At 52.0% G+C, this 27,708-nt stretch overlaps 1 protein-coding gene across 4 annotated transcripts in view; it reads right to left on the bottom strand.

The window, feature by feature from the left end:
* Positions 1–1,920: 1,920 nt before the first annotated feature.
* Positions 1,921–27,708, bottom strand: part of ACACB (acetyl-CoA carboxylase beta) — a 30,110-nt gene continuing 4,322 nt past the window's right edge. Inside the window, exons 3-53 of one of the 4 annotated variants that reach the window (XM_081966691.1) lie at positions 26,673–26,805; positions 26,187–26,325; positions 25,996–26,105; positions 25,754–25,835; positions 25,144–25,242; positions 24,763–24,872; positions 23,843–23,953; positions 23,281–23,490; positions 22,695–22,865; positions 22,348–22,509; positions 21,514–21,677; positions 21,065–21,215; positions 20,759–20,862; positions 20,189–20,270; positions 19,906–20,051; positions 19,506–19,656; positions 19,103–19,237; positions 18,648–18,794; positions 18,047–18,235; positions 17,791–17,891; positions 17,392–17,480; positions 17,154–17,278; positions 16,841–16,954; positions 16,634–16,747; positions 16,454–16,543; positions 15,894–16,012; positions 15,147–15,284; positions 14,587–14,683; positions 14,400–14,507; positions 14,054–14,110; positions 13,775–13,816; positions 13,438–13,653; positions 12,739–12,894; positions 12,443–12,646; positions 11,992–12,147; positions 11,325–11,450; positions 10,484–10,753; positions 10,012–10,109; positions 9,775–9,895; positions 9,408–9,518; positions 8,365–8,508; positions 7,435–7,555; positions 6,815–6,911; positions 6,431–6,527; positions 6,056–6,191; positions 5,740–5,917; positions 5,284–5,396; positions 4,876–5,030; positions 4,028–4,198; positions 3,802–3,938; positions 1,921–3,310 (exon numbers count right to left, since the gene is read on the bottom strand). In XM_081966691.1, the coding sequence (XP_081822817.1) occupies positions 3,184–3,310; positions 3,802–3,938; positions 4,028–4,198; positions 4,876–5,030; positions 5,284–5,396; positions 5,740–5,917; positions 6,056–6,191; positions 6,431–6,527; positions 6,815–6,911; positions 7,435–7,555; positions 8,365–8,508; positions 9,408–9,518; positions 9,775–9,895; positions 10,012–10,109; positions 10,484–10,753; positions 11,325–11,450; positions 11,992–12,147; positions 12,443–12,646; positions 12,739–12,894; positions 13,438–13,653; positions 13,775–13,816; positions 14,054–14,110; positions 14,400–14,507; positions 14,587–14,683; positions 15,147–15,284; positions 15,894–16,012; positions 16,454–16,543; positions 16,634–16,747; positions 16,841–16,954; positions 17,154–17,278; positions 17,392–17,480; positions 17,791–17,891; positions 18,047–18,235; positions 18,648–18,794; positions 19,103–19,237; positions 19,506–19,656; positions 19,906–20,051; positions 20,189–20,270; positions 20,759–20,862; positions 21,065–21,215; positions 21,514–21,677; positions 22,348–22,509; positions 22,695–22,865; positions 23,281–23,490; positions 23,843–23,953; positions 24,763–24,872; positions 25,144–25,242; positions 25,754–25,835; positions 25,996–26,105; positions 26,187–26,325; positions 26,673–26,805 (6,724 nt within the window). In that variant the 3' untranslated portion in view covers positions 1,921–3,183. Of the gene's footprint in view, positions 3,311–3,801; positions 3,939–4,027; positions 4,199–4,875; positions 5,031–5,283; positions 5,397–5,739; positions 5,918–6,055; positions 6,192–6,430; positions 6,602–6,814; positions 6,912–7,434; positions 7,556–8,364; positions 8,509–9,407; positions 9,519–9,774; positions 9,896–10,011; positions 10,110–10,483; positions 10,754–11,174; positions 11,451–11,991; positions 12,148–12,442; positions 12,647–12,738; positions 12,895–13,437; positions 13,654–13,774; positions 13,817–14,053; positions 14,111–14,399; positions 14,508–14,586; positions 14,684–15,146; positions 15,285–15,893; positions 16,013–16,453; positions 16,544–16,633; positions 16,748–16,840; positions 16,955–17,153; positions 17,279–17,391; positions 17,481–17,790; positions 17,892–18,046; positions 18,236–18,647; positions 18,795–19,102; positions 19,238–19,505; positions 19,657–19,905; positions 20,052–20,188; positions 20,271–20,758; positions 20,863–21,064; positions 21,216–21,513; positions 21,678–22,347; positions 22,510–22,694; positions 22,866–23,280; positions 23,491–23,842; positions 23,954–24,762; positions 24,873–25,143; positions 25,243–25,753; positions 25,836–25,995; positions 26,106–26,186; positions 26,326–26,672; positions 26,806–27,708 lie in introns of those variants that run through there. The other 3 variants (XM_081966692.1, XR_014176477.1, XR_014176478.1) reach the window with 3 other exon arrangements.

Genomic DNA, 27,708 nt, shown 5'->3' with positions numbered 1-27,708 from the left:
AAAATCATCTTTCCAGGCCTCAGACATGCTGCATGAGAGAGGAATTTTAGTCCCAGGCATACCGACTAGGCCCGTCTTCCCTCGCAGGAGCTGAATCCTGCAGTCCATTCACCCGGTTTGGTGCTTTGGCAGCAAAGGTTTCAGGCTGCCAGAAGGGGATGCTTTTCATAACCAGAGCAGAAAAGGGCCTGGGTCCCAGGATAAATAATGTATTAAATAAGATTTTTTTAAAAACCTTGAATAGATTATTAGGATTAACGATCTTACTACAGATTTTTTGGGGAAAATACTAGAGTTTAGGATTAGAGGTTTGTTGATTCTCGGGCTAAGCAGTATTACTGTTTGTAAATTTTATTTATAATTTATTTTTATGAAAACGAAAAGGGAATTTTTATGCTCAGCACTGATTTTTGAAAAACACTGTAATATTTTTTTACTTAATTATTCAAACTGCAGCAAACTATTTTAAAAATCACCAGAATACTGTTTTTAAACTACACTTTCAAAAGAAGCACTTTGGATGTACTTTCTGTAGACGTAACATTTTCTGTGAAAGACCAAACCTAGTTTTAGCCAGTAAGCTTTTCTACAACTGACATAAAAATGCTATTTTTTTTTGCAGCTCGGCCCTGAATGTTTACTTAGAAATATATCATGCAGCAATCCTTGTTTACTGTTTTGTTTTAAAAATGACCCCTAGTAGGAGACATTGCATATTGCAGCTAAGATCTTCTGATTTAGCATTTAGGCTATCAGTACCAGGTTAACTTTGATTTAATATTTATTTTTAAACACCTTTTTACCGTAAATTTTAAATAATTCCTTCTATTGCCTCAGAATTCAGTTTTGAAGAAGCCAAACCATATTGTTCAAGAAAATTGCACGTACAATTCAAGGTGCAAAGAACGGCCTCTTGACCCTCCAGATAGGGATGGAGATCATAGCAAAGTGGCGCTGAGTTCCATTCCCTCCAGCAGGGCCCTCCTCTTCGCCCAAGGCCTTCCAAGGGAGCTGGAAGACCCCTGGGCTGTCGGGGTGGGGGTGGGGGGTTGCTGCTCACACAACAGCCTTCCCCAGGGGCCCAAAAGCCCCACTGATGCACCCATGGAGACCCTTACCCACAAGGATTACAGGATAGTTTGGCTACAGCCCTCTCTTGCATTTTGGCAGAGATCAGAACTGGCTATGCCGCATTTTTCTCTGGGGAAGAGTCCTGCTGACTTCTTAAAAGGTTAGGATTCATTTGCATTTACAGAGGTTTACTTAGGCACGCCCCTCTCTCCCTGAGGCCAATAAGTACAGAGGCAGGGCTGGCTCAAGGGGAGAGGGTCCCCGTGGGTCAGTTGGTCTGACAGCGCCACCTCCCGCCAATGCCAAGATGTGCATTTTTAGAGCAGCCTTTGTTTTGGGAAGAAGGGCTGGTGCCTGGTGGTGCCCCCTAAGCCCTGGTGCCCCCCTCCCCCCTCAAGTGCCTACGTGGCCTTAGTCTAAAGCTGGCCCTGAGGGGACCAGCCTGTAGCTTGGATGATTTGGAAGAAAGCAGTTTGGGTGCGACTCCTACCACATGACCCACACGGGCTCTTCTCAGGAACCCGTTTCTTTTTTTAAAGCAAAGACAAGACTACTTACAGACGTTGGCTAGAGGTTAGAAGAGGCTAGAAAAGCAAAACGCAGGTGGAAATGGAAATGGCTTACGAGAAACTTTCCCCTTCAAAATGTACTTTCAGTTCTGATGAATTGATGTGCTGATCATCCCATGATTTGCTACTGTCAGCTTTGTATGGAAACAAAGGACAATAAAGATGTGTTACTGACAGAGACAACAGCGGCATCCACAGAGGCAAATCAGATCTAGAGAGCAATTTTGCATCTTTCCGGGGGGGGGGGGGAGGAGGAGAATGAAGAAATACAATTGGGATCTTTAAGAAAACCAAGACTCCTTTAATGAATCTCCAACTCACAAAAGGTAAAACAAACCTTGAAGCCCGTATCAAAAGTCAAAGAGTTGCTCTTATTTATAAAACAACAGCTATTTGGAGTGGCTTTTGGGGGCCTCCTTTCCCTGAGGTTTATTAACAGCTCTCCCAAGGAGAGAAAGCAAGATTTTGTTAGGTGGCTCTTCTTCCCCTGGAAAAGGAGTTTATCACCCCCTTTTCTTTTAGGGGGGAAAACCCCCGTCCCATACCAGATGCACTCAAGCATTAATGCCAGAGGTAGAGAGACAATCCCACTCCCAGGAAGGATTAGGAAACCTGCCAAGAACTCTGGCCTGCCAAGATATGCCGGACAATGTAAATTACCTTCAGCTGTCACCTCCTTTGTCCCAGGTCTGCTTTAGAAAAGACTGTGTGTGTGTGTGTGTGTGTAAGTGTTTTGTGCATCTGATGTTTTACAGCCCGTCATACTTTCCGCCTGCTGATGATTTATCCCTTTAAAAGTGTGTTTTGATTGTCTCGCCTCTCGCAAAGTCCACTCATTCCACGACTTCTGGTATCACTTCTCCACTTCTGGTATCACGTCTACCTGACATCTCAGCCAGTTAGGAACGAGGATGGAGCCCCCCCTCTTTCTAAAGAAACAACAAGGGGTGGGGGTGGGGGCTTGTGACAGAACCCAAAATACATCCCTTGGCGAGGGCTTTTGTTTTCACCTTTCCAGGAGAGAGAGGGAGAAATGCCTGTGTTCTCAAACGCTTCTAGGCAGCTGTGCTGGAGGGCAACATAGCCGCCTGTCTTTCTGGCATATCGGGAAATTTTCCCAAACTGCTCCGTATTGGCTGGGTGGGAGATACTGACATCCCCCCCCCCTTTCCAATACATATTTTAATAAAGCGTTGTGTCCTGAATGGTTTTGTGGAAGAGAATCCCTTATCTCAACAGATTACCCTGGGCAATAACTGAAAATGCACTTACTTTAAGCCTACATTCTAGACTGAGTGGTACAAACCTTTTCCTTGGACATTGCGCGGTGGGCACCCAGGCGGTTGGGGAAAATACGGGCCGCCGAGTGTGGCAGGACAGCAAATCCTGGGAACTGGGGGACTCTGGCCCTCCTAATTCAGGACAAACCGGGGCCCTGCTGCAAAGCTGCAGCCGGACGGAGCTCACAAACTGAGATGGTTTAGCGCTGCCTCCTCCTTCCCTTATCAGAGGGCTGATGATCTCCCACCGTCCGTGGCGCAAGTCAGGAGGGGGATGGGCTGTCCATCGTTGCCAGGAGGCGGACCACCTCCGCCTTCTGGGCACTTGTGATGTGCTGGGTCATGTGAATGATGCAGTCCATGGCCACCTCCGGGTTCGCCTCTATCAAGCTGAAAGAGAGAAGCGGGATCATAAAGAGAGACTTGGATGACCAGGATTTGATATAAAAAAGCCCTCATTTCTCTCCTGAATTTGTGAGACACAAACACAACCGGAGTTTTGCTTGGTACTGTTTCAAGAAGAGAGCCAAAACTGCCCAGGGGAAGTGAGAGGGCCAACGAGCGGCACATAATATCCTGAAATCTCATCCTCTACAGACCAGAGTTCCCTTGAAGGGCCCTCTTGCTACGGCATCCTCTTTACATCCTCTGCACAGCTAAGGTGGCCTAAGCCTTATCATCCCCCGAGACACACGCAGCCTGCACTCTTCCTCTGAGCAGAAAATGCAGAGCCTTTGACTTCTCCCAGCTCCAAGGAATGCGCTCGGGGGTCCTGGGACCCTTCCTACGCCACCCCAACCGTTCAGTCCCGACACCCGAGAGTGACGGATCCGCGGAGCCTCTCGGGGACCCCCACACCTGACCAGGAAGGAAACACTCACTTTTGGATATGTTTCAGGGCATAATCGCGCTTCAAGTATCTGATGTTCTCCCGAATGGCCGACTTCGCCCCGTCCTCTTCGCTCAGGTGCTTCTCCAGCCATGCCACCACCACCTGGTTGTTATCCCACAGGTAACTCTGCAGGAGGGACAGAAGGGGGGAGCCGCACTCAGCCGGGAAGCAGGGGCAGCCAAGAGAAGCCGGCTCCCGCCAACCAAGTCCCCAACCTTGACGGCGCCTTCGGTCTCCAGGAACCAGCGTCGCATCATGGACTGGATGTGGCTGTTGCTGAGCTCGCTGTGGGCGCTCAGGATCTCGGCCTTGACACCCTCCTCCAACAGCAGCCGCCGCAGCCGCCAGTAGAAAAAGGTGCGGCTCTCCTTCCACTGAAGGATGTCCTGAAACAGAAGACCCCACTCAGGTCGCTTCAGGAGGCCTCCCCACAACCCAGAACTCAGGGTTGCGTAACCCGTGGCCAGCGCCTTATCCCTTAAGGAGACCCTTTGGGGAGTTTCTGCCCCCTTCAAAGGTTCGGCTGGAGAGGAAGAGCGGGTGGCGAAGGGGGCAGGTTCGACCCCAGAATTCTGCCCCACAGCTGCAGAGCTGCCCAGGAAGCCAAGAGCAGCCCCAAGATCCCTGGGAGAAAGAAGATCACGGAAAGAAGGATCCCTCCCAGGATTCCAAGCTTGACTGCAGGCAGTCCTCGGCTTACAACAGCTCATTTAGTGACATTCAAAGTTACAACGGCACTGAAAAGGGACTTGTGACTCCTTTTCACACCTACGACCACTGTGCCATCCCACATGGTCAGGTGATCAAAATTCAAACAGTTGGCCACTGACTCATATTTATGATGGCCGTCATGTGCCAGGGTCTTGTGATTCCTTTTGGAGAAGCGAAGTCTGTAGGGAGGCCAGGCTCACTTCACAACCGTCTGGCTAACTTAACAATTGCAGTGATTCACTTAACAACGGTGGCAAGGAAGGCCGTAAAATGCGGCTGAACAAATGTCCTGCTTAGCCACAGAAATTTCGGGGCCAATTGTAGTCGTAAGTCGAGGACTGGCTGCACTTACTGTAATCACTCCTTTCTCCTGCAACCTCCCCGGGGTGTCATGGAGGTCCGCAAAGTGCACGGCCACCTGGTGGAAGATGGGCAGGAGGTCGTCCTCTCGCTTCTTCAGCTGCTTCTCCAGTTCTTTGCGCTGCCCCTGGGAGAGTTCCTGAGAACCTGCCAAGCCCAGGACACGGAAAGGACCGCTTGGAAGGGAGGATCCAGCCCGGGAGGGAGGGAGGGAGGGAGGGAGGGAGGGAGGGGGAGAGGGGGGACAGGCTCCAGAGGGTGTTTCCCACCTGAAGCTCTGCTACCCGCCCCACCCACCCCTTTCCCAGTGTGGAGGGCCCAGTGGCTGCGGATCAACCAGCAGCAGGGAAGAGAAGGGAAGGTGGTGGGGAGAGCCGGCCCGGCTTGGCCTTCCTCTTACTCAGCTGCTGTGCGATTCGTGCATAGATGACATCAACCCTCCTCATGGTCTTCAGCAGCTCTTTCTTCCTGAACTTGATCTCCACGGTTCCTTCCGCTTCCAAGATGCCCCCCCTACAAAGCAGAGCCCCTTGCAATGGGAGGCAGGCAAGGGAAGCGTCCCTCCTCTTGGGCTGACCTGCACTGGACAGGCCTCCCCCCACCCCGCAGGACCACTCCACGCCTCGAGAGCCTCCAGCCAGCATTTCACAAGAGACCAACCCAAATGGCTCCAATCACCCCAATCAACACACAGACTATCTCAAGCTCTTCAGCAAAAATAAAGTTGCCGCTCTCGCCAAAGGAGAAACTCACAGATCAAAGGGATGTCTTGGACAGCAGGCCAATTTCAGCAGCCCAGGATTGGCCACCCCAAGACAGGACCACAAAGAAGGCGAGGATGTAACCGGCCACTCACCTGCTCTCTTTGTCTGCGTAGAGCTCCACGTGGAGAGGGTTGATGGTCGGGTCAATCACCACCCATGAGCCTCCCCGCAGCTCAGCATGTGGGGGGATGTAGACGAGAGCAGGCTGCTTGAACTGCCGGATGCTGTCCACAATGTGTGCCCCGAATTTCAGCACCTGGTCGTACATGTCTGCAATCAGAGGCCAAGAAGTCATCACCACCACCACCACCACCAGCACCTCTCTCTCTCTCTCTCTCCCTCCCTTCCCCCCTCTCTGGTGGCCACTGACGTGACAAGGACAGGACGTGGGGGGTGCAGGAAGGGCACCTTTCATGCCGCCAGAGAAGCCCCTCCAGTTGGCGAAGATCAAGAGAGGGAGGTGCTCACGGTCAAAGTCCCTGATGGCCTGGGCAGTTTTAAAAGCCGAGTCCGGGAACCAGACCTGCCCGGCTTGCTGAATGATCTAAGGAAGATAAAAAGGGAAAAAATTACGGGTCATCCCAGATTAATGCACCAATCGGACGTAAGGCAAAAATGTGTGCTGGACTCATTGCAGGGGGTTGTGCCCATTTCACAGAAGTGCCCCTTTACTGAAGGCACCTTGGAACTGTATTCTAGGAGCCTGAGAAAAGCGGAGAGATGGACAGATAAACTGACAAGAGGCCCCCTGGGAGAAAAGGTTCTGGATTTTAGGAGGCCAACCTTTGCTTCCGATTCTGGGTTTGCTGGATCAGCTGGTATGGCGAGTTCCACCGTCCGGACCTCCACAGCTATCACCCCCACGGGGATTCCTCCCAGCCTGTCAGAATAAGTCCAGGAGACTTCACATTAGGGCTACGTGGACTCAAGGCAACCAGTCGAGGAATAACGCGCCTTCATTTCGTAAGCATAGAGATTTTAAGATTTTAGAACTTGGGAACAAAGATTTGGGGGGTGCCGAACTCTTTCTCATGCCTTATAAGCAGACACACATCAGCCAGGGCAGGAAAGGGAGTTCCAGCTCACTTTAAGGGGCAAGATCTCTCCTGCGGGGTCCCCTCCCTTCCCCCAAAGGCTCCTCAGCCAGCCCCAACCCTTTGCCGATACCTGGCTCGACCAATTACCACAGTCTGGGCCCAGGGCTGCATGATCTCTGCAAATGATCCGTGATCGAAGAAACCACTTTGCCAAGATCCCTTCACAGCTGTTCAACAAAACAGAGGGGGGGGGGTGGAGGGGGAAGGGAAAGGGAGATGTTGAGAAAATTCAATGTAATGTCTTCTAAAGTCATGCAATTCCATAACCTCTGCTGATCTATTAGGCAAGACTGGAGAACATTCAGGAAGAAGGAAACCCAAACAAACCGTGAGGCTCCACCAGAAAGGCCTACTGAAGGTGCCCAGAGTTGCCCTGGGGTAAGATGGGCGGCCAATAAATTAAATTAATAAATAAACCCCGTCACACCACTATCTCCAACTGCGGATGAGCTGCTGTCCATGTCTCTTCTTCCTTCCAGCCATGCCGGGTATCAATTTGTACACTTTCCAACCAACAAAGACACCTTCCAACTTTTCATCTCTACATGTTTATCTGGTCAAGTTTTACCTTTGTCAAAAGCTTCCTATAGAATTGGTTGAATCAAGCTAGTTTCCCCCCCAGTGCTGGATTTTGCTCTTCAGCCCCCCCCTCCCCAAACACGCTTCTTCCAGGACAGCTGACATACTCACTCGGATGGGGCCTCCCGGCCAGCATCCACCGGGGGTCATAGGGGACTTTAGAAGGGACAAAGTCAATTTCTCTAGCGATGGGGTCGCTTGGGGGCATAACGGGCAACGGGCTGTGATGATCCTGCAAGAAGAAAACTTTTCTCAAGGCCAGTTTTAAAGGGGGCAGCAATCAGGAAGGGAAGAAGGGACCATTGCAATGCTCTCTACATGGGGCTCCCCTTGAGATGCACCCGAAGGCTGCAGCTGGTCCAGAATGCGGCCGCGCGAGCAATCATGGGAAGTACTAGGTACTCCCATATAACACCTCTCCTGCGCGAGCTGCACTGGCTACCTGTGGCTTTTCGGGTACGTTTCAAGGTGTTGACTATCATCTTTAAAGCGCTCCATGGCACAGGACCTAGCTATCTGCGGGATCTCATCCTACCCCACACATCCCTGCGGCCGATCCGCTCTCACAGAGAGGGACTCCTCCGGGTGCCGTCCACCAAGCAATGCCAACGGGCGGCGCCTAGGAGTAGAGCCTTCTCTGTGATGGGCCCGACCCTCTGGAATGACCTCCCCCCCGATAATAGAACCACCACTGATCTCCGCTCCTTCCGCAAGAAACTCAAGACCCACCTGTTCCACTTAGCTGGCCTGGCCTAACCGTAGCTCTAATCTTTAATCCTCTGGCCTGTATTTTAAATTTTGGGGGTAGGCTTCTTAGATTGCTTTTAATTTTTATTATTGTACAGCTTTACATTTAATCTGTTTTTAGGGGTATTTAAGATTTGCTATTTTGTATATGGTTTTTTAATGCTGCTGTCTGTACACCGTTCCGAGTCCCTCGGGGAGAGGGGGCGGTCTATAAATTCAATAAAATTCAAATTCAAATTCTCTCATTGTCTTCCAAGCTGGCAGCCTGGCATTCCTCCACTGCTCTCCAGGTACCTTGGGCATGTAGGAGAGCCACTGGAGGATGGTGTAGACGCCTTCAAAGTCATCCGGGACGGCCACGTGGGAGACACCGTTGTTGTGCATGATCTGCACTCCGCCCAGCTGGTTGTTAGATGTGTAGACCTCCCGGCCCAAGACCTGCGCGAAGGAGAGCAAAAAGGGCAATAAAAGCAGCACTTTCCTCAAAGGCTTAAATGAGGGCAGCCTCCTAGCGGTCCCACCCTGGAGCTTTGGGAATTACTCGGGACACAGGGTGCCAGCCAGGGGTGAAATCTATTTTTTTTAACTCTCGGTTCTGTGGGCGTGGCTTGGTGAGGTCATATGACTGGGTGGGCCTGGCTATGTAGTCATGTAACTGGGGGGTCAAGAGTCCGAAACTCACTTTTAACAATGTCCTGCTGGAGCAGGGTTGGACTAGATGACCTCCAGGTCCCTCCCAGCCCTGGATTATCCTCTGAAGCTGCGTCTAGTGCCAAGTTTGTAGTCCTTCCTTCCTCTCCTTTTTCCCTCCCTCCCTTTCTTTCTCTTCCTTTCTCTTTCTTCTTTCTTTCTCTCTCCCTCTCCCTTCCTCCCCCCCCTTCTCTCTTTCTTTCTCAGCACCCCCCTAGTGCTTACTGGGAGGAAAAACGGACCCCACCCCAACACCGTGTTTCCGCAGAACCTGTAGTAAAAAAATGCTTAAAAAGTAAAAAAAAAAGCTGTGCGACGCGCGATTGTTGGAATTTTTTTAAAAAACCTTTTTTAATTTTTTTTTTACTACAGGTTCCCCATTCCGAACCTTCATCAAGGCTGGAGGCCGGATGGGCTTTCCGATCCCTGTTGCTGGACTAATATTGCATTGAAGAATTTGGGATGTAAATGAGCCTATCGCTGAATGAGTGGTTGATAAAGGTTGTAATCCAACAGTACCAACCTCTCCTCTGAGTAGCTGATTCCGCAACCACATAGCAAGGGAGGCACTTTTGGTTTTTTAAAGTACTTTTCTCAGGATAATCTAAACGGAAAATGCCGGAAGCCAAAACAAGCTCCCTTCGTACCTTATTCAGAGCGCTGGCCCCAGTCAAAATGATGTGGGAATTCTCCACCTGGATCACTCGCTGGCCAAGCCTGACCAGGTAAGCCCCAATCCCAATGGCTCGACAGGTGACCTGCGTAACAGAAGAGAAGGAGCCAATTTGTGGCCAAGGAAGCTGCTATTTAGTTTAGAACAGTGTATTTCTTCACCTTGGCAGCTTGAAGATGGGTGGACTTTGGCTCCCAGAATGCCCCAGTCAGCCACGGGGAATCCTGGGATTTGAAGTCCACACATCTTCAAGCTGCCAAGGCTGAGAACCACCGGTTTAGAAAACTTGGCAGCTTCCGTTTCCCCCCCGGGGCTAGAACCAGAGGGATCCGCAGCCCTACCATGCTGATGGTGACAATTTGGTCATAGGCGAGAGAAGACTCCCCGGCGATGGTGCCCGACGCTCTTAAGTTCTCCACCCCGAAGCCTTCCTCTTTCCCAATGATGTCAGTGATGATATACCTGCAGAAGACGAGAGCAAGCAGAGGGTTACTAACCCCGCACACACACACAGACCCCTTGGTCCCCTGGGTTCCCCCAGGAGGGAAAATCTGGAAGGAGAGGAGCCCCTTGCTCACCTGGACTCACCAGCCTCTTCCACGTGCCTGCAGTGGACAGAATTCATGGAGCTGATCCTCGTGTAATCCTGAGGCGTTAAGTACAGGTACTTGAATCCCTTTGGAAAAGAGGGTGTGTGTGTGCAGGATTAACTGGATTAATTTGGTCTTTCTGAAACAGGAACAAGGAACTGGGGATGAAATATTGTTTCCCCCTCACATTTGGGGCAGTGGGTCCTTGTCTGCTCTCCCACCATTAGAGGAGTTTGGGGAACCACACCCTCTCTTGCTTCTTGTTGCTGGCTAAGAAGGCAGCGTTCCATGCCTGCCTCCCTGCCATTAAGCCTTCAAAGGACGAGGCCCTGGAAACGTCAAGGAATTCTCCCTGCCCGGGCAACGAGGCTCAGCTTGAGCAACAAGGCGTCCCCTCATCTTCCCAAGGGGAGATTCAGCCACAATGGAGTCCCACCGGGTCCCGCAATCATCCACCTACCTTGTAGGGATCTGCTGGATCTACCCAGCCTATCTGGAACTTGGTCTTGATTTCGTCGGCAAAGCCGATGCGGGCGCCACTGTTGGCTGCGATATAGACCCGCGGGATGCCCTCTGCACGAGCCAGCTCCGATGCCCGCAGGAAAAGGAGATCCTCGGCAGGCCCGAAGGACCCAATCTTGTAGGTGATGTCATTGCTGATGAGCACAATGTCACGGCCCTTGGGGTACTCGGGGGTCTTCAGCTTCATTTTGAAGGCCACCATTCCGATCTGGCGGAGGAGAGGAGGAAGAGGAGGAGGAGGAGGAAAAAGAAACTGATCAAAAGCAGAGGTTAACAAGCTGCATTTCTTAAATCTGGAGGACGTTCTCCCATTTGGCCGTTGAATCCTCTTCAACAGAGGCCTAGATTAACACTAGCAATTAAAGGAAGAATCTGATTATTATAACATATGGGGGTTATTTTATCATTGGTTAGAATATGAATAGGGATATAAAGTATGAAGTTAAATAATTTAGGAAGAGAAATGTTATAACAGGAGTTATGTTAAGCTGTAATGTTAAAGTAATAACATATTTGGTGGTAAGCTATAACTATTATGACACACACACACACAAATTGTACTCAGACGACACACGGATTGATGAATGATGAAATGTTTGTTTTAAAATAAAAATAAAGAAAAAACTTACAGAAAAAAACAGAGGCCTGCAGCAAACCAGCTTAAACAGAAGATCAAAGGCAGGCAGCCCCTCAGTCTGCAAGGACCCCCAGCGGTTTCAAACCTCCCTGGTGATCCCCACTTCTCTCAAGCTTCGGCTTGTCCCACTCTCAGCGCTTGCCTCATTTCCTCCTGGCAGCCTGTTCAGCTGCACCATCTTCCCCTGGGCATCCAGCACCAGTTCCGTGTAAGTCAGGACGTCGGTGGGGCTGGCCTCCTCAGTGGATCCCCACTGCTTGAACAGAGCCTGCGAAGGAGGAGGAAGATTCTCGGCATCAGGGGGATTCTTAGGGGCAGACCCAGCTCAAGGAAGGGGAGGGGAGGACATTTCCTGGGCTCGGGAGTGCCTTCTCTGCCAGTGGGCCCTCCATCAGGGAGACCGAGCGCTGCCTCTTCCACTGGCACAGAATCTCCTTGGGAGAGATCTGAAAGAGACACCTTTGCCCATTCAGTGCCCATTTGCTTTTCCTAATATTTCTGGAGAGGTGGGTCTATGGGTGGGCTTTCTCTCCAGGTGAACCTGTGGGAGGAACTTGCTTCAAGAAAACATTTCCCAATATTTTGTGTGTGTGTGTGCATGTGTCTGTCTTTTAATTTAAAAATCTGCAGCAACTCTCAAATCAGAAGCTCCAATGAAGAGACAAACTAGGACCCTCAATCCCCAATCTGGGGCCTCTCGAGCATTAAACCTGGAGCTGTGAATAGCCACGGTGGAAGCCTAGTGAGCATCTCTCCACCCTGGTGGCCGACGGAGGCAGGGGAGACCCCTGAGCCGCTGCCCAGCCCACCTGCCGGAACATCTCCAGGAAGTCGTAGACGTAGGTGGTGCCCAGCGACTGGGCCTGGAAGCGCTTGGCCTGGAGCAGGTCCTTGGTGACGTAGGGCGTGTTGATCAGCATGCTGTGCATGGGGCCCTGCTTCTCCCCGTAGGAGTGGAACATAATCTAGGCCAGGACACAAAGCGAAAGGACGATCAGGCAGCCCCTCTCGGCTTAGGCAGCTCCAGTCAGACAGGACGCAGCACTCAATCTTCACACAGGCAGGCTTTGCACTCTGCGGAATGATCTGGAGGCTCTCTCCAGGTGCCCTCGGCCAAGGTTCCCAGAACTTGAGCTCAGCATGGGGAGAAGTCTGTGCAGACCCAAAGCACCCCGGGGAGGGAAATACAATTCCGGAAGGCCACCCACCCCCGCGAGAAGAAGGGAAGCCAATCTGGGGGACGCATGAAGGGGCACCTACGCTTCCTGTGCTGGGGTCGCTGACTTCCTTGTAGAGGCCAATATCCAGATAGTATCCGGACTCGTCGGTCAGGAAGAGGCGGACGGGAACCGCTTGGGCCGTCGGCATCGGTCGGATGTTGATCTTCACTTCCGCTTGAAGGACCCGCAGCTTCCAGAGGCGGCTGCCGTACCGCATCACCATGGACCGCACAGACTCCTCGATCTGGGGGGGGGGGGAGACACCAAAATGTGGTCGGGGGGAGCCTCTTACTCCACAAGCAGTGGGGGCTTTCTAGAGACGGAAGCCACGCAGACCTTGGATGGGTCCATGACAACGGTGGGGACAAAGTTGAGGAAGATGTGGTTGCAGTCGGTGCGGACGGTGGTGTTGCTGGCGGCCACCTCCAGCTCGTCCATGGCTTCCAAGAGCAGCCGCTCGCCCTCGTTCTGCAGGTACTCGAAGGAGGCCTCCTGGATGGGAAGACGGAGGCGGCAGGGCAGGGAGAGTGAGAAAGAGAAGGAGGCTTGTCAATGAGACAGGCAGAGAGGAGCGGACAACCGTTGATCCCGGAATGGGCTGCTGTGCTGAGCAGAAAGTACCAAAAAAGGAGAATATTTGTAGCTCAGGGTTGAAGTGAGGGGTCCTTGGTGCTCTCTGAACTTAGTTGTTTTCTTACAAAAGTTTCGTGACCCAACTAGGGAACATCACCAGTGCCAGAAAGGGGGAGGATTTGGGGAGGGGGGAAGGAAGGGGAGAGGAGGTAAAAGGGGAAGAAGAGGAAGGGGACAGTGGGGTTCTTGGTGCTTTCTGAGCTTGCCTCTTTTCTTGCAGATTACCCAAACTACGAAATACCGTCAGTGCTAGTCAACAACACCCATCACTACACTGATGATGTTACCTAGTTTGGTTGATGAAACGCCTGCAGGGAAACCGCCAAGCTCAGAGAGCACCGGGGGCCATGAAGGGTCTCCTGGCTGCCCCACATGCTGCCCGTAACTCAGCCCTAAACTCACCTTGGTGATCAGGTCGGAGTGCCTGACAATGGCACGGATGAAGAATCTGTAATCGGTGACCTCCGTGCCTTCCTCCACCTTGGCAGCACCCAGGTAAAGGTGCATCTTGTGGTTGGCACATGGCACTGCGGTCAGGTCAAAGTTGCGCATGCGGTTCAGCTCCAGCTGGAAAGCCAGCGCTGGCTCCAAGTGGCGATAGATGTGGTCCTCAGCAAACTGAAGAAGGCGCAGCAAAAACTTGTGGGGTTTAACGTCAAGGCTGAGGTTGTGCCCACCGCGCGTTAAAACCAAGATCAGGCGTCGCCTGGGGGATTAAGCAGCCCGCCCCCCCCCTCACCTCATCCCGAGCTCGGAAAGTGAAGAATTTTGGGAACTCCCTCTGCAAAAGAAGAGAGACGTTACCAGTGAGGAGAAAGGGCAGAAGTTGCCAATGTTTGCTTTTTAAACAGAGGTTAATCCCATCATGATTATCAACAGTCATGTGTACACTTTCATACACCGTATTTTTTGGAGTATAAAACACACCCAAATTTTCTCCCTTTTGGCGGGGAAAAAGGTGCGTCGACTCCCCAAAATACGTGATATATTTCACATATATTTATATATTATCACTGACCTGCTGGGTTATCAAAAATGTGATTCTTCGAAGCCCATAGTCCACAAGGATATTACTCTGCATGGGGAAAGATGACGAGAAAACACCAAATATCAGAATAATCTCAGGAAAGGAACATTATCAGCTGCCCTCCTGTCACCAGGGCAAAAGAGGAAGGAGAGTCTGATGAGATCACGGCGTTTTTGTCTGCATTCACACAGGAGCTGAGCTGAGGATAGGCAACCGTACCTGGATGGGGAGCCAATGATTCACAAGGTCAGCTTCTAAAGCCAGCGGATCGATCAATAACCCCAGCCAGAGGCCAAGCTGCCCAGGGGAGAAAATCTGGGCTTTTGTGGGAACAGACCTTGGACTGAGCGAAGGCCCTGAAGATCGGCACCAGCTCCTCGTCCTCCTGGTGATCTGCCCACCGGACGGCCACGTTCAAGATGTGGATGGGTTCCTCCCGGACGTTCTGGAAGCCACAAGCCAACGCAGAAGTTAGGCCCAGCCGTAACACGGCAGGGAGAAGCTGCCCGCCCAGGGACACTCACTTTGTTGTCGTCTTCATCGTAAAAGGTGGACCTGACTTCGCTGAAGAGGGGGGGGCTCTCCTGCTCAGCAAAGCAGGAAACGACTTCATCGAAATTCCTAGCAGACAAACAGGAGAGAGGCTGGAGGTGAGAAGAGAAACCAACAGGACAGCAGGGAACCGAACCTCTTGCTGCGGAGGGAACTCTGCACCTGCAGCCACATATTAAACCAGGCTGATGCTTTCCAAACATGTGACTTCTCTGCTCCCCCTCCCTCCCACCCACCCACCCACCCACCGCAGTCCCAAGTAACTCCTCCTTCCAAGGTGAAACTGCCCCTCACCCAAATGGAGAACGAGTCAAGAGGTCTCAGGAACAATAAAGCTGGGATTAAAAAAATTCTACAAAAGGAAAGGCAAAGTGGGGAAGCGCCCCCTCCCCCAGGACTCCAGGGAAAGGCCCAGCTGCCCTGGCCAATACTTAAGCTCAGCGGGAACAGCAACACAGCGACCCCCCACCCCCCCAGTGAAGGCCAGGAGGGCTGGGGCAGTGCTTGCTTCCCTCCTAGGTGGGCCACCTACCGGGTGAAATCTTCAAATCTGTCAAAGGCCACCATGGCTCCCATTCGCTGGCAGAGCGGGGAAAAGCCGCTGTCCATGAAGAGCTCCGTGCTGTGCCGAGCCAAGTCTGGGTTGGAGATGCTGACTGGCACGGACATTCTGGGGGGGCGGGGGGGGGAGACACAAGGAAGAGGGGAAACATCAGATGGAGCACCGGTTCGTGGGTGTAGAATTGAGCCCCTGCCGCTTCCAAGGGCAGCTTGGCCCATTGCAGCCACCCAGCTGGAGCCGATAAGAGCCTGAAGGCCGTGAGGAACGGACAGCTTCCTTTTTTTTAAAAAAAAGGATGCCTCTTTGCCACAAGGGCCCCTTTGCCTTCCCCCTCGCCCACTCGTCAGCACGGTGCTTTGCCCCCACATGCCCCTCAGACAGAACGCTAGGAGCCAATCCAAAGGGCTTGGAGCGGGGCAGTTAAGAGAAAAGTCAAGGAGGCCGTTATGGGGGAGCGGAGCTTTGGTGTAACCACTATCATGCTGCAGAGCCAAAAGAACTCCACACTACCTGCTCAGGGTGGGGCTGCTTCCTCTGCAAAGAGACAGGAACACAAATAGCTCCCTTGCTCAGACCCACCGGGGCCCCTCGGCCTTCCCCAACCCCCCTCAGGCTTGCAAACCAGAGACCAGGGGGTGATCCTGGAACCTTCCCCAGGGAGACCCTCTCCCCCAGCCCCTCACCGACCCCATAAAGGCTTGGGGACATTTGCCCCACCTGTTTGGGTGTGAGGAAGGCAGCATGAACTGGAACTCAACCACACTGGTGCCGTCCAGCAGCTGGCGGTGCTGCAGGCTGTTCAGTTCGTAGGCGATGTAGGCCCGCCTGACATATACCTGGAAAGGCAAAAGGAAGCAGGAGGACTGGCGAGTTTGTGCCCAAAGTACCGTTTCATGGTTTTCTCCCAGCACAGAAATTATCACAGCGCTCTGAGCTCAGCAGCTTCCAAGGCAAAATAAATAGCAATGGCCCTTAGGCTTATAGACCGCTTCACAGTGCTTTTACAGCCCTCTCTAAGCGGTTGACAGAGTCAGCCTCTTGCCCCCAACAACCTGGGTCCTCCTTTGACCCACCTGGGAAGGAGGGAAGGCTGAGTCAACCTGGAGCCGGTGAACCTGAACTGCCAAACTGCTGGCAATCAGCAGTCAGCAGAAGGAGCTTGCAGTCCTGCACTCTAGCCAATGCGCCCTCTTTTCTGCGAAACAGCTCCCCCCACCCACCCACCCTCCGCACCCTTGGTCGGAGAGGTCACCGGAGCCTTCCAATCCTCTCCTTACCTCCAGGGCTGCCATGCGCACCACCTGGTTGGCGTGATAGAAGAAGGTCGGCAAGACATCGAAGATGGTGGTCTCCGAAAGGATGAGTTTCTGTAAAAGGAGAGGGAGCCCAGAGCGAGTGAGCAGGTGCTGTTCGGGCCTCGGATCCCCGGGGGAATTGGATGTTCAAGAAAGAGTCACCTTTAGGTTCTCAGGACAGAACTGGTGCCCATACATGTCGATGGCAGAGAGGAAGATGGACTCCACCTGGTTGTGCCGCAGTTCGTAGGAAGGCAGGTGGGAGGCAATCAGCACCTGGGAGCAAAGGAGGGCTGGCTCAGCGGATTCCCCCCACCCCAGGCAAGTCTGGGAGAATCAGCCAGGAGGATTGGCAAGCCCTGGGCTGACCTGCCGGGCCCGTAGGGCCACTTTAGCGTGCTCGGTTTTGCTGAGCTGGGTGAGCTCATTCAGGATGGCCATCAGCTCATCGGTCAAGGTCGGGTCTCGGCCACAAAGCTGATCCTGGGCAAGAGAACGAAACCAACGTTCAGCCGTGTCACTGCAGGGGCGTTGTCTAAAGGGGCAACAAAGGGCCGCCCCCCAAAAGGCCCGACCTTCCAGCTGCGTTGGGCCCTGCAGCTCTGTGCCCAGGTGGAAAAGGGGCGACCCCGTGTGGCTGGAGGGAAGCCGGAGGTCAGGAAGCGGCTCCTTTCCAACTCACAATCAGCATGGTCACCAGGAGGTTCTTCTTGGCCACCTGGGCGTGGGAGAAGATGCACTCCAGGACGGGGGTCATGTTGGGCATGTGCTGCTCCCTCAGGATGATCACACACTTGTCGTAATGAGCTGGAGCACAAGCGGAAACCCAGGGAGGAGCCAGTTGCAGAGAAGCTGCTGCCTCCTGGGGGAAGCTCTGCCAGAGGCCGTGCCAGCACCCTCCTCCCTGGCCTCCACCTTACCTTGCTGGAACTGGGTCTCCGCCTGCAGGTATCGCCTCAGCAGATCCAGCACCACCGATTTCATGTGGCCTCGGATGCCACTGCGATACCTGGAATCGGGTGGGGCAAGAGAGGAGATGCACGAGTCACTTGTAGGTCTCGGGAGCAGACGATGGAGAAAGAGGGGGAAGAGGGTCAGGCATGATTCACTGTCGTCATGTAAGACGCTTTGGCCACGATTCTCGTGACAAAAGCATTCCACTTTTCAAATCACCTTCAGTGTTGCTAAAAATGCCCAGGCCAGGCTCCAGGCAGAAGAGATCAGCTTGGCTGGTGCAACAAAACAGCCCCCCCCCCCCCTTGCAGGTGTCCAGGCAGGGAGTGTGGTGGTGTGATTGTCCCAAAGACACACAAACCCACCTCTGAACCAACTGCACAATACTCTGGGTGTTCATGAAGAAGACTTCCCGGTCAGCTTTGCGTTGCAGGGTGGCTGCGTGGCTGTCCAAAATGCTGGCAATCTTGAAGAGAAAGAGGGAACGATCCTTTATGTTTCTCTACCTGAGCAACTTTAAGGTAGGTGGACTTCATGTCCCAGAATTCCCCAGCCAGCCGATATCATCGGTCTCCTGCTCACTCCTGCCCTGTCGGCTTCTTGGCCGCTGCCCTCCCTCACCTGCTGGCTGGGGAACTGGCAGAGCACGGAGGTGACGTTGCTGGCGTACTGGGCCATCACTTTTCGGATGGACTTCTCCACAGAGGCTGGAATCCGGCCCAGCGTGCTGGTCATGATCTCCTGCAGCTCCAGCAGGGGAAGGGAAGGATCCCGGAGGGTCCTCATCAGCTTATCCACCCATTCTTTGATCTGAGGTGGGGGGAAAGAAGGATTCATGAGAGGGAATCATGGAAGACGTAAGCAAGAGAGCTCCAGCCCTCCGCTGGTGCCAGACCGCAGAGGCCTCCCTTTGGCTCCGGAGTTTTGGGGGGATCAGCAATGGGGACTGGACGAAAGGAGGAAAACAAAATCAGCTTCTTTTTTGGCTGATGGAGAGAAGTGAGCTGGTCTTTTCCTTCCTTCAGTCTCTCCTGCTGCAACCTGCACACATCCGTTTAGGAGCAGCTCCCCCTGCCTTCCTCCCCCTCTTTGCCATTCAAAGCAAGATCTTCCAAGGGCTTTCCTTGCACGTCAGGAACATATTCCCAGAAAGCCAGGATGTCCCAAGCCAGCTTTTTTCCAAGATTGATCTTTTAAGAGGCAAAGGTGAAAACGCTCTTACCTTGGCAGAGAAGTAAGGCTCTGGCAGGCAGTACCCATTCATGACATTCTGCAGGTTGTCCAGCACGTTGTGGAAGACTTGGTGCAGCCTCTCGCCACGGATGGGTAGGGGTGGCTGAGGGGAGAGCCCCCCCGTGTGCAACTGGGCCTGGGGGCAGCATGGGCGGGCAGAGGGACAAAGCATAAAAATAAACAGAACGTTATGATCAGAAAATCCACCATTCAGGAGCTTCCTGTGATCCGGAAATGATTTCAAAGGAATTCTAGCAAGAGGCTGTTCCTCCCCGGAAGCATCTGAACCTGCAAGAGAAAGGCCCACCCGCCCTCCCAGCAGCCCCGTCGCTTCTGGGGGGAAAGAGAAGCCTTGGAAAGATGCACTGGGCGGCCCCCTTAGCGGCTCCCAGGCAGGTTTTGCTGCCCCTCCCCCAAATGGCTTCCAGCCACTCCGTTACTCACCAGGTGAATTTTGGTGGGGTCGTCCAGCTCAAGCCGAGCTACCACGCAGCCCGCCTCCAACAACGTGCCCGGCCGTCTCACGTAGCGGATGATGCCTGACTCTTCCACTGTCAGGGATACCACCATCTTCATCACCTGTTGAGAGAGCAATGGGCCTGCACATCTGGATGGTTTCCCAATGATCCCAACATGATCAATTATGCTTTGAGCATCTGGCAAGGGGACCAACGTTATGCTCTCCAGCAGGGAAAGGCTGAGCCTGCTTGTCTCTTGACCGCCAGCCTGCTGGCACAGCCAGAAAGCTCCCAAAATACGCACATTAATGTTAGAGAATCAATTAGGGAGAAACAGCCACCTTCCTCGGTGAAAAATCCAGGCACCCCCAAGGTGGTGCGAGGGTTACCTCCATTTCTGCATAGCTGTGGCCCCCATAGATGCGGCCCCCATCCTCCACCGTATAGTGCAGCAGCTTTCCTGCAGAGGGGGCCCGAAGCAAGGATGGGTCTTTCTCTTTCTCAAAGTCACAGCTTTTGTTGCCGATTGTGATGCGGTACCTGGAGGTCAGAAGGCAAAGAAGCAAATGAAAGAAAATAAAAGAAGGAAGAGCCTCGGATTCTGCTTCTTTCAGCCGAGCTCCACAACTGACTCCTTCCAAGGTTCCCGTGTTCCATCAAGAGAAGATTCTCAGCCAAGTAGCCAACAGCAGAGATCAAGGAACGGTGGTGCAATGGGGGAAGGGTGTCTGTGAGGCCTGGCTGTGAGCTTTGGGGCATGTCTGGCAGGAGAGCCCTCCCGTCACCCACCGGTCGGTTTCTTCTTTCATGTAGGTGGTGTAACTGTTGCCGTTGTAAGACAGGAGGAGCCCCCCGTCGTTCAGCCGGTGCACATCGATCTCAATGTGGCTGCCGTTCATTAGGATGACGTAGGTGGTCAGGGACTGACGGGCAACCTGCCAGGGGCAGCAGAAATCGGCCCTTTTTGCTTTCCTTCCAAAGGGAGCTTCAAGCGTAAACGCTCCCTCCCTGTTCTACCCGAAAAGGAATTTTCCCATTTCAGCCCATTTGTGGAAATCGGGGCCACGCGTACCTTAAGCACATATTTGGTGTCTTCGTAAATAAGTTCCACATCGACAATATTCAGGAGAGAGGCTGCTGGCAGGACTTGGCCCCTGAAAAAGACTTCTTTTTTTATTTTATTTTTTGTTCTCTATATACGATTATAGGTATACATTCAGATAGTTATTATTCTTTTTTTACATTCATGGTTCTTATACATTTGCCATTCCATGTATAGAATTACAATATTCCATTTGGGTTGCTTTGTTTACCATTTACACTTCTGACCCAAAAAGCGTCCTGGCCCTTTCAGTTAATTGTCTGCTGAGGGTCAGAAAAAATATTCCCAAATATGTTCACATTCGTCCCCTCAAAATCTTCCCAAGAGACTCCCGGAGTGCCTTACAAACGTAACGCCAGGTATTAGGTACTAGGAAGACAACCTTCCACAGATCATCACAGCACATCTTAACTGCTGAAACTCTGAAATGAATGCATTCCAAAGCAGTGACCCCTGTGGGGCCGCCCCGCAGAGACCTGCTGATGGTGCGGTCAATTGCATGAAACGGCCGGGGGCTTGGATGCCAGGATGACCCTTTACCTCTCCAGCAAATGCAGGAAATCGTCCATGCAGGTCCTAAAGGAGGCATCTGCCACGTTAAGGGCGCCACAGACCACAGCCAACATCGTGTCTGGTTTCTCTGCCTGCCGAAGGAAGAAGAATTTGCTCAGTTTGGAAAACCTCGACAGATGAGGATAAGTCTTTCAATGCAAAGCATGAGAGTAAATCTAAATAAAAAAGTGGTATCTAAAAACAGAAAATATGGACTCGGGTCTCTTGGGTTGAAAAAAAAGGTTCAAGGGATACAAGCATCCATTCCTGAAAATCTGCCGCATTCTTGGCTACCTGCACTTTTTCGGCAATCAGATGATCGAGCCAGCTGGTGTCCGTCTCATTCGTCTGGAAACTCTCGGTCTCCAACAACTTAATCAGGTATTCGACCGTCGTCCGGAAGTCCCCACGGATGGACAGCTCCTTTAAGGCGACCACCAAATTTCTGAAAGCCGACAAGCTAGATGTATCAAGTCCCAACCTGCTCTGTTTCTCTCAATCCCAGGGGAGGGGGGTGCAAATGACGCCCCAGCAAAGGGGGGGGGGGGCTGACAGGATTAGGTTCCTTTTGGGATGTGTGATCTTCCCAGTACAATTGGCTCTTTTTAGCAAAGCAGGAAGAGGAACCCAGGGATGGGTGGATGGGGGTGGGCAATGGAGAGTCCCAAGGGCCTCCTGGGAAGCCCTCGCCCCCCCACCAGGTTTCCATCACCCATGAAAGCCCGAGGGAAAGCAATACTGACGAGATGGCCTCCTCGCGGTTCTCTCCCCAGGAGAAACAATGTCCAAACTGGGAATCAGCAAATTCGTGCAAGCCGCCTGTGGCCGCCACGCTGAAGTATCCCCAGACGTTCTTATTGCTGCGGAAATTCAGTTCCTGCACGGTGCCAGAGCTGGGCTTGAAACCCTGCAAGGTGCAGCAAAAGACAGGTAAAGGTGGGGGAGGGGGGCAGGAAAGGCAGACTTGCTCACCTTTGGCAGAATCAAGGCCACATTGAAACCCTGAAGGGCCACACAGACAGCCCTAAGCACTGATCCAGAGCCCCAAGGGAGGCGGCATCCGAGCAGGTAGAAAGTCCTCTCCCGTCCCGCTAGGTCTGGTGCTAAGACATTGTCTCCTTCATGACAGTTTAAACCCATGAAGCACCAGAATTTTCCCCCTTCCCTTTCAGGGGTCAGCTGCAACTGTCAAATAGTTTGATGATGCAACTGGAAGCAATTATTCAAACTTAATCCGCCTTGATTGGAAAATAAACAGGGGTCTTTTTCATTGCGTCCCTTCGCCTGTACCAGATATTTGCACTAAAACTCTCAGCCAGGTTCATTATTTTTAGTTATCAGTTGAATCAGGAGAACACAAGAAAGGCACAGAACAAACACTTTTAAACAAATAAGAACCGGGAGGTTTGTTTAATATCTACAGTGCGTGTTTTAGAGACGTTTGCCACCCTTTTTATAAAAGGATTCTATCCTCCTACAGGGCAAGCTAGAGCCCACCCAACCACGCGGCCTCCCAGCCTTTCTGGGCCTTTGCACTCCTTAAAAGGAAGACACGGGAAGCGTTGGACTCCACTGACTTCATCGGGATTTTCACTGGTGATTCGTGCTGCTATGACGTGGCCCCTGGGGACGGGAGCATTGCTGGGGCCCTCAAAAGTGATGGGGTGGTCTCCCCATGGGGGCTCTCCGTAGAGAGCTCGGATGTCCTTCATTCTGTGCAACGGGACACCCATGGCAATCTGAAAAAAGAGGAACAGACAGAAAGGGAAAGGGGGCGAGAAGAATTTATTAGATGTCTCAGTGCTTCTTCTGAAGGGGCACACAAAGAAATCGCAGAGCTCATTTGCAACATGAAGCTAAGTTCTTCTCCCTCTGACACACTTCAGAACTGCTGCTGGAGAAACGGACTTGAGAACAGGAATACCTGGAGCTGAGCAGCCGGTAAGTTGACATCAGCAATCATTTCCGTGCAAGGATGTTCCACCTGCAGGCGGGGATTCAGCTCCAGGAAGTGGAAGCTCCCTCCTTCGCTATAGAGATACTCCACTGTCCCGGCACTGATGTAGCCCACCATTTTGGCAAGGCGCACAGCGCACTGTGGAGAGGAAATACAACACAGCTGGGTTAGAAATATGCAACTTCTTGGGACCTTATTCAAGGACAACAGCTCCCGAGGAGTGAGTGGTTGTGTTCCCAAGCAAAGCAGGGGATGTAATCTCAAAGAATGCATTTACTATATGCATCGACTGTCTGCTACGGAGTCCCTGTAAGAGCTCTTCCTTTTTATGGATGTCACAACAGACACACAGTTGGGGTTACAAATATTCTCCTTTAGTTGGAAAAGCTGCAGGGAGGGATCGAGAATGAAAAGAGCAAGGTTCAAATCCCGCGCTCTGCCCTTGAGGCCCCCTTGCTGCAATGGCCAAACTGCTCTGGGGCTCCCATCCAAGAAGCGACCTCTGTGGTTGGCCTCTGTTCTTTGCTAGGACTTCGCACAGGCGCAGGCGCACCTTTTCCATGTACTCAAAGACGGCTGGAGGAGCCACCGTGGCCGGGGCTTCCTCGATGATCTTCTGGTGCCTCCGCTGGATGGAGCAGTCCCGGCTGAACAAGGAAATGGCGTTCCCATACTGGTCAGCCAAGACTTGGACTTCAAGATGGCGGGCGTGCTGCAAGAACTTCATGACGAAGATGGGGGACCCGGGGACCTCGCTCTGCACCTGTTGCGCGAAGGGCAAGAAAATCAAACAAAGCGCCAGCGTGCCTAGATCTTCCCAACAGATCTTCCCAAAATCCAGGGATATGCATTGGGACAGCACTCTGGGTTGTAAGAGTACAAAAACCCCTTAATTAATTCAAGTCAAACAGTTGAATTATCTCTCAATGTGGATTTCAGAGAAGCTGAGGGAAGAGTTTTTCATAAACTATGTGGCCATGTGGCTCCTAAGTTATAATTAGGGCATCTTTTGGAAACCTGACACTATGACGGAGAACAGGCTACAGGGGTGCAGGGAACCCTTAAAATGACGGGGAATCTGGCCCAGGAGAGTCCCAGAACTGCCCCTCCTTTACCTGTCTGAAGCGGGCGGGGAACTCCTCCACCCCTTCCACGATTCGGATCCCTTTGCCGCCTCCCCCTTCAGAGGCCTTGATCATCACCGGGTAGCCGATTCTCTTGGATGCCTGACAGATGAGAGAAGGAAGGGGAAGGAGGGAAGAAGGGAGAATCAAGGGGTGAAAAAGGCTCCCCTGGAACCCCAGCCCTCAACTTCCACTCAAAAGGCCTTGCGGTGCCCAGACACTGACTCAGCCTTCCTCAAAACGCGCCTGACCAGGCCTGCTCCAAAGCCAAAGGACATGCAACCTTGGCATTCCATGCAGAGAGGCATTGCCACCTGCTGAAACATGCAGGCCCATCAATAGCTGGATTATATGCTTGGCATAGATTACCTAAACTAGTAAGACAAAGTGGCACGAAGTCATGTGCTTAGCTGCCAACCGTTTCATAACGTCTGTAGCACTTTGCACAAATTCTAGGAACATGTGAACAGGGCAATTCTGAAAGCACAGGCTTCGTTACCCATTTATTAATTTGCACATATTTTAATCCTGTGTGTTTATGTTTTAAATTTTATGTGTCATATACATTATTTTAATTGTGATGCTTCTGACACGAATAACCAGACATTGCCATTTTTTGGGTACTGTGTCCAGCCAGAAAAAGAATGCCCTATGCTTAAAACTCCACATAAACCGAGATTTACACAGGACTGATTCTCTCCTTCCATGAAGGCAGCTAATGAATCTTTTAAGGAACAAAACCCTGCCTGGTCTGTTTCATTTTGTAGCTAAGGAAGGATCCAACAGGAAGCCCAGCTGAATTCAGAAAACCTCCTTTCCTCCTCCACGCATAGTTGCCTCTATCATTTTCCCCCTCCAATAATATTAACAACACTAACTCCTAAGAAGGCACCTGGGGTGCCTCCAGTTACCTCTAAGCCTTCTTCCACGTCCCGCACGCAGCCCCGCTGATAGGTTTCCAAGGGAACCATTAGCGTCCCCACCTGCTGCTTCTCCCCCTGGATCCATTCTGCAACTAAGTCTAGAAGGAAAAAATGACAACAAAACTTTAAGGGCAACGGCCGTTTCTTTACGATTGAAGCAGAGGCTTCACCATGCCTCAGAATAACGCGAGGAATAAACCAGAAGGCAGGAAAGGGGAAGAGATTCCTGCCATGCAGCCCTTTCTCTGTCCTGTGGGATCTGGAGGGGCCAAGATGGAAGCGGTCATCACAGCTGCAAGACCCCAGATAAAGAGAGGGCACAGGACAGCAAGGCATGGGGAAAAGGCGGGGGAGGGGGAGTCCTCTTACCACTACCACTCCACGGCAAGGTTGGAATGTGGATGGTCTGGGCCACAATGGTGGAAGCCACTTTGTCCCCCAAGGTCCACATGGCTTCACTGGGTGGGCCTAGTAAACAGAGAAAAGAGGCTCAGCTGACATTTGGGAAAATATATATATATTTGGGAGAGGCCTGCCTGAGCTCGGCTGGAATGCTGGAGGCCCAGACAAAAGCAGAGAAGCTGAGTTATACATAGGCAGGATTAGAAAGAGCCACAGGGAGCTCCCTCTCACACCTGTTTTGCGGGCCAGGCATTTAACCTTCATCGCTCAAGGAGGTTCCTTGGGTCCAGTAGGAAAGCTAGCCTGGGTAGGCCCTCTACAGATTTTTAGAAAGGCAGATCTCTGCTCCAAAGGGGTAACGTTTAGTCCAGGAGAACAACAAGAACAAATTCTGGGAAAGAAGATCTATTTTTTTCACCTAGCAAGAACAAAGCATGGGGCGAAATTTCATGGAAGACACACATAAATTCAAGCTTGGCAGTGATGCTTAGGGAAAGGTGAGTGTGCAGGTGGCAGAGAGCAGCGTTTTCTGCTCCATCCGGTGCTTAGCTGAAGGTGCCAACACAAACACACCTACCTAGGAAAGCAATCCCGTGTTTCTGCAGCAGCTCCGGAAGCTTGGGGTTTTCAGAGGCATGACCCCAACCAGCCCAGACAGCCTGGAAGGAGAATTAAGTTTAAGTGATCCGTTGCACCAGTTCCCCAAAGGATCTATATTTTCATAAATTCCATTCCACTCAATATACTTACGCCCTGCTTTTTCTACCTTGCTACAGAATTCTCGGCAGCCCAAGACAGAGAGAAAACTTTGCTCATTACCTGCACGGGAATTCTTTTTGAGATGTCCATGATCAGTTCTACATTGGCGTAGTTGTTGTTATTGGTTCCTCCAGAGACGGGCACGTACTGGTCCGCCATTTTGATGTATTCTAGAAGAGGAAAGGGTTTTGAGCCAAGGGGTGAAGCGAGGCCCCCGCAGGGAATCGAGAAGGGGGCCTTCGGCTGCCTACCTGCATTGGCTTTCAGGTCCTCGGGTGTCACCATCACCACAAACCGGATGGCCCGCTCATTCCGGAACATCTCGTAGGCCCACCTGCGGATGGAGCGCATGCACTTCACGGCCGCTATGCCATTGTTGGCGATCAGGACCTGAGGTTGGGAAGAAGGCAGGCAGGGGCCGGTCACCCCTCCAGGAAGCGCAAGAGATGAGAGGACGTTGAAAAGGAGCTTCCCAAAAAGAGGACCAGGGTTGGGTGGCAGAAGAGAAATCCAGCTCCTTTTAGTCCAGGAGGTCTCCAGGGCTCTTTCCCAGCTCAGCCGTAGAAACCTTCAGCATTCCCACTGAACCTCTGGAATACCTGCCTGGCCTTTATATAAGGGGTTTCTTTTTTTTAATACGTGCTGGGCTTTATATATCGAAGAAATGTATTTAATAGGCAGCCATTCCGTCTGCATCACGATAAAGGGGAGCATCGCTTCTTCTTCAGCAGCCATACCTTTTCAATCACACGGTTTCCTCCAAAACGAGTCACAAATTCCGCAGGTGACGCCACCGTGAAGTCCCTGTGGAGGTCCAGTTTCCTCTGCTCCCGTCCTTTCTTCACCAGGTACATCCCTGACATGCTGGGCCTGGAAGGAGGCGGAAATATTTCTATAGATTCCATCCACAGCTGGAGTCTTGTTCCTCAGGGAAGGATGCAAGATGGACCTCAAATTACTTGGAAGCTGTTACTTAGACTGCTGGAGAAGGGCAGTCAATTGGCGGGGGGGCGGGGGGGGACACAGATAAAGGTACAAGAAGTTCCTTAATGAAGGTGAAATTGTTTCATCTCTCTTCTGGGTGTTTTGCCCCTTGTTAAGCACCTTCCTTTTCAGTTAACAGACTTTTGGTCAAAGGTGGCCCTTCTAATGCAAAACACACACATCTTATGAACCGACCGTAGGTCTTCCTTCTGGGACACCTTTGGTTAGGCTGCCGGTCCTTCAAAAGCTCCGCATTTCAAACAGAGGAAGTGGATTAGGGCAGGCAAAAGCCACAAAGAGGGTAAGAAGGAAGACTTCCCATGCTAAACCCTGCAAGATGGGCTTGTTTTCAAAATTGGAGTCTTTAGCTGGGGAACATTTCCTGGAAACATCGCTTGAAAACAATCCCTGAAAAGCGAAGGCCTCATTCAGAGAAAATTGCTTCTGAAATTGTTTTGAGAAACTCTCTGCAAAGAGTTGTGGGCGTCTGTGGCAGCTGAAGGACAAAAGGGCGTCTCAGCTTAGAGCTTTTGGAAACACCCGCACAGGAAATACTGGCTACTCCCTCCTTTCGGGAGCTGCTTCCTCTGACCACATTCAGGAGGGGACGATTCTCAGCCCCCCCCCCAAGGGACCTTAAAGGAAGGGCCCCCAGCAGCTGTTGCGAGCATCTCCACCTCTGCAAAGGAGCTGCTGCTGCTGCTGCTGCTGCTGCTGCCGGACTCTGCATGAGCTCTGAGAAAGGAACGTTTGTTTGGTTATCTCAAGCTGTCCCCTTTCTCCTTCCTG

This window comes from Natrix helvetica (assembly GCF_964273705.1).
Source record: "Natrix helvetica genome assembly, chromosome: 14".
Taxonomy (NCBI): domain Eukaryota; kingdom Metazoa; phylum Chordata; class Lepidosauria; order Squamata; family Natricidae; genus Natrix; species Natrix helvetica.
This window is presented reverse-complemented; position numbering and strand designations above follow the sequence as displayed.